This window comes from Fulmarus glacialis, unplaced genomic scaffold, assembly GCF_000690835.1.
Source record: "Fulmarus glacialis isolate BGI_N327 unplaced genomic scaffold, ASM69083v1 scaffold20786, whole genome shotgun sequence".
Classification (NCBI taxonomy): Eukaryota; Metazoa; Chordata; class Aves; order Procellariiformes; family Procellariidae; genus Fulmarus; species Fulmarus glacialis.
In genome coordinates, this window is record NW_009220382.1 from 2,532 (window position 1) to 11,910 (window position 9,379).

Below are 9,379 nucleotides of genomic sequence, written 5' to 3' on the forward strand. Positions count from 1 at the left end.
TTCCAGTTGAGATTATCAGTTACACACTACCACACTATGAATGAAATAATGATCTGAAACTGCTTTTCCTAGTACATACCTGTGTGTTCATACTTATGTCTCAATAACGAGCTGCTCTTCTGGAATATTTTGTCACATAAATCACACGCGTACATCCCGTTTTCTGTCTTTCTCATCTTTTTCTTTGGGGGTGTTGAATCAGAATCATTTTGATCTTCTACATTTGATACTCCTTCTGAGCTAGTGTCTTGCCTTTCATCCTTAAGAAAAATTACGAAAAAGGTTGAGTTCAATAAAAAATGCACTGATGCAGCACACAATTTTAAAATATAAGCTGAAGCTGCACTGTTATTTTCATTCAAGTCTGTAAACAGCCAAACAAAATTGTTTAGACTTAGAGAGTCAAAAAAATCTTCCACTGCATCGCTCTGCTTTGCAGTCCCTGCCACCATACAGATGCAGAATTCTCACTGGGACTGACTTTAATCACATCCAAATTTTTCTGTTGGCCAGGTGTAAGCTACACTGACACATCATGTTTTAGGGCCCGTAAAATAAATGCAATGTTAGGAAGGAAAAGAAGATTACAGACCTGTAAAGTACCTCAGTAAGTTGGAAGAGCAAATTCGATATCTAACTGCATTTTTCAACTAATGTTTGTCACCCACATTTTGCTACCTTGTGGATTTTATGGAAGTTAAGACTGTAGCTTTTGATGAAGTTTTCACAAAAAGCTATTTAATTGAATCATTTGAATTTGCATATTGACTACCCTCTTCCTCATAAAACTACCACAAATCCTACTTAACCCAAAATCTGGGGGATTTCAAACGTTTAATTAATAAAAAGTTCTTAAAAATCATAACTGTAGTCTAAGTATTTCAAGTGAAGCTCACCTGTAAGAAGCACAGTATTTTCTACTGATATCAGCAGTATCACTACACACAGAATTACTTTTCTCTTATATTATCAAATCTGAACATAAAAATATATGTAATAGCTACCTGAAATGTCGTCTGCCTCATAAACTTCAACATATAAGCAACCTTGTAACTCTTCAAGGCTCCTCAGTCTCTGGCTATACAGAAGCCTGCCTAAAATGCTGAACATCCAAATTTCTAAGACTTAATTAGAAACGCTCAGTCTTTACGCAAGCCACTTGTCTGTTCTGCTCTGTCCCTACCTCAACATGCACAGGTGTGTCTCAGCAGGGCTGACTCCGATTAGATCACATCTGGATGTACCCAGGGAGGAACAGGGCAGGATACAGGAATGGCAGATGAAGGTAAATACCTGCCTGAATTTCAGTTGAGAACATCTGAATTTTGTTTGAAGTGCATTATGGTGTAAGATGAAGTCAGCTGCTCTGCAAGCCAACAAAGCAGAGCAGTGTGAAGGGAGCAGCCAGAAGTTCCAAATAGTTTATTTTCTGGATGTGGGGAAAGAGGAGATAGAGTGCCAGCAAGAAACACAAGCCATGGCCTTACTTTGCTTTTTGATCAGGAGAATTAAACTGTCTTTAAAATACTGAGCGCTAATGTCCTAGAAGACACTTCTGAATGACAGAACATAGTGAAGAACTGACTTGTCCACGCACAGAACTATATAGTTTCTGTCAGTCTGGACTCAAGCTGCCTGAGCTAGCTTTGCAGAGGACTTAACAGTAACATCTATTACCCATTAACAATCAAGCTGAATAAACCTGATAGCTTACATTTACATTTTATTTTATTTATCTTGACAGCTTTCTGTTAGTTCAGCATGGATACAGAATGAATACGTCATACACAACACACAGGAATACAGGGACTGAAGTACCTGATTTCCGTTGGCTTGGGTGTGTTTTGGTGGTGTTTCTTGAACTGCAGGACTAACTGTAGTAGAGTATGTATAAGCCACCTGTGGAATCAAAATGGTTTGCTTATTGGCAGCGAGAGCTCTCAAGCATGGAACACTGTTCTGGTCAGCAATGGCAACAATTGTAGGTAACTGGGCAGTGACTGTAGGTATAGCAATATTTATGGGATTGGCACTTGGTGGGATTACATTTACAATAGGATCAGAGTCTGTAATACTGTTGTCCTTTTGTGGTTCTTTTTTTGCACAAGTTAAGTTCAAAGGTTCTTCTTGGACAGAATAAACACTGTTCTGGTAAACACTAGTTATGGTAGATCTTTCCAATAGTTCTCCATGTTGCTTTGGTAGCGAAAGGTCAAGAGGTTCAATTTGTGGCTCTTCTTGTACACCCTCTGCTGTGTACGTATAACCCTGTGAATTTCTTGATGAAGAAAGGTTTAGTGGCGATGGGGATGGGGTGCTACTGCGTGAACCATTCAGAGTTGATCCCCCTGGTAAAGTCTGAGATTTTGTTGTATTGACAGGATTTTGTGAATTATTTGTGCTGTTCTGGGGTTCGCTCACATTTGTAGTTGCTGCTTGATCATCATTATCTGCAGGACTGCTTAATTTAACTTGTTCAGGAGAAGATGGTCCAGAAGACTGCACAGAAATTTGTCCAGCTTGCATTTTTTCAAACCACTTTTTTACCACATCCAGTGGTAGGTTTACTGAATCAGCTATTTTTGAAAGCTCTTCTGCGCTCGGTTGTGCATTTAATGCATAATAAGCTTTTAGGAGCGATAAAAGGTTCTTTAAAGGTGGCTGACCAGGAGACAAGTTGTTCTCCCCAGTTTCTGATGGGACAGGGGAGTCGGGCTTCTCAGCTTCTGTTCCACTGGGCTGAGGAAGCTGAGGAGGATTTTTCGTTTCATAGTGCTTTAATTCTTGAAGTGCATTAAGATCTCCTGGACAGTCATCACAAAGAAGACAAGTGCTATCATTGGTCTCTCCTTCAAAGTTCTTATCTTTCTCAGACTTCACCGTAAGATCTTCTGGTAATTTTTCGTTTTTGCAACTATTTGTAGGAACAGAGTTTTCTTTTTTTAGATTCTGTGGAACAACCTGAAGTTGACTTGGCTGCTCCAAGCTGTAGTTGATGATAATTTTGGTTGTCCCATCTTGGTCAACCAAAGGAAGACTGATAGCTGAAATGAGGGAATGGCCAGCTTGTTGTATAGATGCATTGCTGATTGTTTCTTGTTCTTTGGATGCAAGATTAGCATGATTGTTTTCCAATACTTGCCTTATTACATTACCATCCACTGCCACTTTAAGTACATTTTGAATGTCACTTAAGTTGATGCTTATGGGAGACACCAGACCTACTGTTGGTAGAACAACAGCTTGCACCACACCCTGAGGAGAACTGGTTGCCTGCAATGGGCTACCACCACTAAAAACCCCATTCTGCAAAGGGGTTGAACAATTAATTCCTGAAGCAACCACTATGGGCTTGAATTCATAATCCACAGGTTCAGTTTTAATTTGGTTAACAGGAAGTTGCTCTTGCAAGGGTTTATTTTCTATCTTTTGTCGTATCTGTGGTCTTGCTGGGCTACCTGGTGATGCAGAAAGGGAAGGGGAGGAGCACTGAGACGTCTTGAGCCCTGACCGGGCTCTACCATTCACGGGCATCAAACCAATACACTTCTTACTGCTTATGTGTGAACTGTATGAACCAGAATGGGAAAAACGTTTCTTGCAGTTTGGGCACTCATATGGCTTCTCTCCTACAGGTAAAAAAAAAAGAAGAAAAAAGGCATATGCAATAGTTTACTAGGCTACAGCGTAACTTCATCAAGCAATAGTAACTAGAAAAGAATACATCAAAAAGAGTCCTAGGGAAAAAAAATCTTATACAGTGAATTGAACAGTAAGAGTAATTATGTCATCTATAGCTCTGATCCTAGGGTCCTTTAATAAGTTTGTGATCCACTAGTAGATATAGGACGGAGCCCACATGATCATGATACATTCCAGCATTTCCCAGTAACTGTCTACATATCACACAAATGAGTCTGTATGATACTTGCAGATTTCATTAAACTCCATTCAAGTAGTACCACTACTAACTTCAAAGATGCATAAATTACTTCAGAATGGAAAAAAATTAGAATATGATTAACCAAAGAAAAAAATACAAATGCCATAAATGCAAGTCATAATTATATAAGGAGCTATGCACATTTTATTGCAGGAGACTCAAATACAATATATCCATATCTTCTTACAATACTCATCAGCTGAATAAAAACAGGCAAAGTTTAAGTAAAGGGAAACGAGACGCGTGCAGAAGACAGATTCATGTTTGCCTTCAGAGATGAACATTGGGTTAAATTGCCAGGAAGACGCACACAACTATGCAATTCTTACACCCATAGCCAGAGTTGGCTTTTCAGGGGATCTGTGCTACAGAGGAAAAGGAACGAGCTGAAATAGCTGGTTTGCTTCAAATTGAAAAGTACATTGACTGAGGCTTTCTCACTCACAGGCACAGTGCCACCACCCTCTGGAAATAAAATTATGTTTGCTGAGGGAGGACTTCTAAGTGAGGTGCTCTTAATTGCTGTTAACATGGCTGAGCAACTGGTAAGAAAGGAAAAGATGGCCTAAAACCTTGTTTTCAGACTTTCTGTCAATGGGTAAATTTGAGTTGAAGAAAGAAATTGAGAATCTCTTTTGAGTGACCACATTTTACTTATATATTAATATATAATATTATATATTAAATTTCTTACAAATTGGAACTTTTCCTACAAATTGAAACTTTTGTGACAGTATATCACAATTCCAGGCCTGTGTCCTGAGGCTATTTTAATATGGTATTTTAACAAAATCACAGCCACAGACAGTAGGAAGCATAGTTGTTATGTCCCGATTATTATCAATTAAAATTTTCTAGCAAGGCTCCTAACATGCTGAGTGATCTGCAAACATTGAGAAAAAGCAGACAAGTGAAAAAGGAACAGAAGGATGCCCCACTTCTTCTGCCACAAGTGAAATTTTCCTTAACTGTCAGAGCTTAAGCTGCCACTGTAAATCCTCTAGAGTTATCCTATGTATTTCCTGCACCTAGCTGAAGGCTGCATCAGTGCTTACAGAGTCCCAGAGGAAGGAAAAGGAAAACACTAGTATTTTAAACTTAGACTTACAAGACTGATATCACATCAAAGTTATAAAGAGTAGAAATGGCAATATTAGTATATAATTCAGTGCTTGCTGTATTTACCACTGTGGATTCGTAGGTGCTCCTTTAGATGATGTTTATATTTAAAAGCTTTTCCACATTCAGTGCACTTGAATTTTCGATTACCACTGGACTGTGTCACATGTCTCTGTAAGAAAGAATTCATAATTATTGCATAGGACAGCATGTTGGAAAAACATCTTGTATTTTCACGTTGTAACAGAGAAAATGCAATACAAAACTGAAAAGAATCAATCATAATTTTAAGAGACTGAAGGTGGTATGCGTTATGCATGAAAAAGAAACAAATTAGAAGTCAGGTTAAAACTGAGCTATGTGTATCTTCTGAATAAATCTGGTACAGTAAAAAAAAAAAAACAAACCCAAAATATATTTGCCCCTTCTTCTAACTTCAGATCAAGCTTGCACTGAAATGTTATGTGAGTAAGAAGTTCCAGGATGCATGCTAATTCTACTTGTGAAAGCAAAAAAACCAAGAAAAACCCCAAGCCCACCACCCACAGAATATGTCACGCAGGATAGAGAAACATTAAAGCACATAAAAGCCTGTGTAAAGTTTAATCAGTTGACTTGATTTTTCCATTTACATGCTTCCAGCGCTTACTGTTGGCCTTGGATTCCTCTATGTAATGATGCGACAGGATTGCTCAAGAGAAGATGGCTCAGTGACAACAAAGGCACTCTCAGTCACAATTAATTCTCAAAATAAATGCAAAAAACTAAATTAAAATAAATAACAATGTTGAGGGATTTCCCAAGTACACAACATAAAACCTCTTCACTATTTGCATTGAAGGTCTGTGGTTATTTTTGTTATATTTTGCCTTGTGACAGCATTTATTGTTAAACTCCAAATTATTTTTAATTTATCTTTATTGTTATGCCAGTTTAAAAAAAGCAAAAGCTAAGAAAGCCATGTATATATATGTAGCATATATGTGATATGTATATGCAAGATATATAATTTTATTACAAACTGAGTAAATCTATGAATGTGTATTTTTAAAGACAAAAATTACACACGTTTTAGAAGTTGGAGTAGCCTGATTACTAACACGAAATGGAGGAATTAGAAATTTTTCTCTTCAAAAAATTGTTTATTTAAAAAAGCAGCAGCTCCTTTTTGAGTAGAGCTCTCTTTGCAAAAAGATACTCTACCACCATTTGGATGCAGCTGCAGATTTTTGGTAACCGGGGCAAGTATTTTCATAAACTTATTAATAGGGCTATTCATGTACTCTGGGGAAACAGCCTGCCTACGGGCAACTACCACGAATCGGCTGGCGTGCATTAACTTCCTCGGGTGTGAAACCGTGGCGGGGAGCTCCTACACCTAATTCTGGTCTACTGCGGTCGGCAGCGCTGGGAGCAGACGCTCACCGAGTGCTGAGGCTATTCCCCGAGTGCAGACACGGCAGCTGGGGACTGAGATCTGCGCTGGAGAAGCGGGGATGAATAAAAAGGCAGGATGATGTTCCTGTTCTGATTTATGCCTTTAGATCTGAAGAACCTGCAGCCGTGCAGTTTGCTGGATGAAAGTCTGAGCACTCTGCTATGAGATATGCTGTCCAAATTATCATCCCTCCCCGTTCTACACCCTGTCCTCCTTTATATGATACAGATGCTAACAGAAGACAAATTGAAACAAGATAATCTAAATTGCTTCCAAGTACTCTAATTCAACAGTTCCCTTGGGATAAGCATTTGGTTAAGCTGCAGTTTTCACCTCTCAGCAGATACTGCTCCCACCCTCCTCTGAGTGGGCTCCCTCACACCTCCTCCCAGGCTCTGCAGCGAGGTCTCCACTCTGACTTATCCTGATTAGCACTTGACCCTTATTCCCGGGTCTGTCAGCTGTCTTTTGCTAGTCCACATGGCTTTTCAGCTTTGTTTAACTAAGTCCCTTGAAGTGATGTTCTAGATGATCGTGCCTGACTCGCTGCATTTCACTTTAATCATCCAACTTCACTGAGTCTAGAGGACCGTGTCAGGATTTACTTAAGCCTGCAGAGAATCAGTTACTACTGTTTGACTTGAGATTATACAAGTTAAAGGATCTCAGCATATACATCTACTGCAGATGCTGGACTACATAAATATTCATACTAAATATTAGTGCATGTATTCAGTCTATCAGAAACGTTTCTGCTCCAGTCTTTAAAATTCAATGTTCTGCTTCCAAGGCATGGAAGCCCACATTTCTCTTATCAAATTTTTAATGAGTTTTTCTGTTTTCCTGGTTGTAGCTACAAGCTGCCTTGAACTTTCTGCTAGGCAGTGTTTCCATCTATTTTGCCTTACCTCCTTATATCTCTAATTCTTTATACAGCTTTCTTGCTGTCTCTCCTATATTTTTTTTTTTTTGTCAATCTTAAGGTGTGACCTTAAGGTCACTCTCCAGGATCTTCTTCAAAACTAACTGAGAAATCATGACTCTATTCTCTAAATTACCATCTTTGATACTCTTTCACTTTCATTTTCTCAGATTCAAACAGTTCTCCCTCTTTCAGTACCGTTAAATCAAAATTTTTTTGTGCCTCTGATACGTGACATATTTTTTAACGTACAGTACATAACTGCTGTTTTCTGCTCATTAAAGAATTAACTGCAGCATTCAAAGAATACTCCTCTGCATTCCTTTAAGGACTGAAAGAAGAAGCATCAGCATTAAGGTCTGTAACTAGCCACTAATACATACCTGCATCAAATATTTACTGTGCTTAGGACTAATGTCCACTCTTTTCATACCAGAGAACTGAAACTAATTAATGGGAATCCTCAAAAGTTATTTGGAGAACAGGAATTACAGGTACATCAGTGTTTTTTCACAGCCACATGGTCTTCAAGAACTGCCATTTCTCAGCAGTGTGCACGGCAATATGAAATTTTAACAGACTAGCTATGAGTGCTTTGTAGATTGTTCAGAAGAAAAATAAAACAAATATAAGAAGCACTTATTCACACTTCAGTATCTTTTTTGGTGCTTCACATGTGAAAGCAGACGATACATATGCAGCATTGCCGCCTACCAACCGTTAAGCGGTGTAGGAGCAGCCAGGGGAGCCGTGAGGGACGCTGGGGACGGGGGGGAGGGAGGGATGAAGGAGAAGGTGCAGGACGGCTCCCAGCTCTCTGCTCTCCACAGGAGCAGAAGTAGCTGCAGTTCGGCATATTCCCCCCTTTCCCCGAGGGAGGCACAGAGCGCACCTACCTCCTCCTCTGCCTTCACTACACTAGGAATTATCTTTCACATTGCTTCCTTGTACAGAACAATTACAAAATTGTCACATGCTGGACATTAACCAGCTAACAAAGGTCTCCAAATAATCTACTTCCAGGTGAATAAAGAACTTTAAGAATAAAAAACTAAAATAAAGTTGCCGGGGGAGGGGAACCTCAATCCATCCCACTCCTACCAGTTTGATGCCAGTGCCAGCAATAGATGCCCAGAGCCTGGAGAAGGATCACAGGTCAGCAGGAGAGTGCCTGAAGAGCAGCACAAAGGAATTCCAGCCACTCCAGCCATAAGTCGGCTTCATCGGGGGCCTAACTTAAATGCCTCTATGCAAATGCACGTAGCATGGGGAATAAACAAGAGTAGAGTAGTTAGTGCGCATGCCTGCAGGGCTATGAACTTATTGGCATCACGGAGATGTGGTGGGATGGCTCCTATGACTGGAGTGTTGGAATGGAATGATACAAGCTCTTTAGGAAGGACAAGCAGGGAAGACGAGGAGGGGGTGTTGCCCTCTATGTCAATGACCAGCTAGAGCGTATGGAGCTCCGCCTGGGGATGCACGAGGAGCCGACCGAGAGCTTATGGGTCAGCTTATGGGAGGGCTGGGACAGGTGACATTATGGTGGGGGTCTGCTACAGGCCACCCGACCAGGAAGACCAAGTGGATGAGGCACTCTACAGACAGATAGCAGCAGCCTCACGTTCACAAGCTCTGGTCCTCATGGGGACTTCAACGACCCCGATATCTGTTGGAGGGTCAACACGGCAGGGCATAAGCAATCCGGTAGGTTCCTGGAATGCGTTGATAATAACTTCCTTCTCCAAGTGATGGAGGAGCCAACAAGGAGAGGTGCTATGCTGGGCCTTGTTCGCACCAAGACAGAGGGGCTGGTGGGGAATGTGAAGCTCAAGGGCAGCCTTGGTCCTTGACCATGGAATGGCGGAGTTCAAGATCCTTAGGACACCGAGGAAGACTCACAGCAAGCTCACTACCCTGGATTTCAGGAGAGCAGACTTTGGCCTCTTCAGGGATC

General features: G+C 40.5%; 1 protein-coding gene across 1 annotated transcript in view; it reads right to left on the reverse strand.

The window, feature by feature from the left end:
* Nucleotides 1–9,379, reverse strand: part of ZEB1 (zinc finger E-box binding homeobox 1) — a gene marked incomplete at its 5' end in the record, with an annotated part of 26,608 nt that overhangs the window by 2,515 nt on the left and 14,714 nt on the right. Inside the window, 3 exons of the mRNA XM_009580746.1 lie at nt 80–260; nt 1,819–3,629; nt 5,129–5,234. Coding sequence (XP_009579041.1) covers nt 80–260; nt 1,819–3,629; nt 5,129–5,234 — 2,098 coding nt within the window. The remainder of the gene's footprint in view (nt 1–79; nt 261–1,818; nt 3,630–5,128; nt 5,235–9,379) is intronic.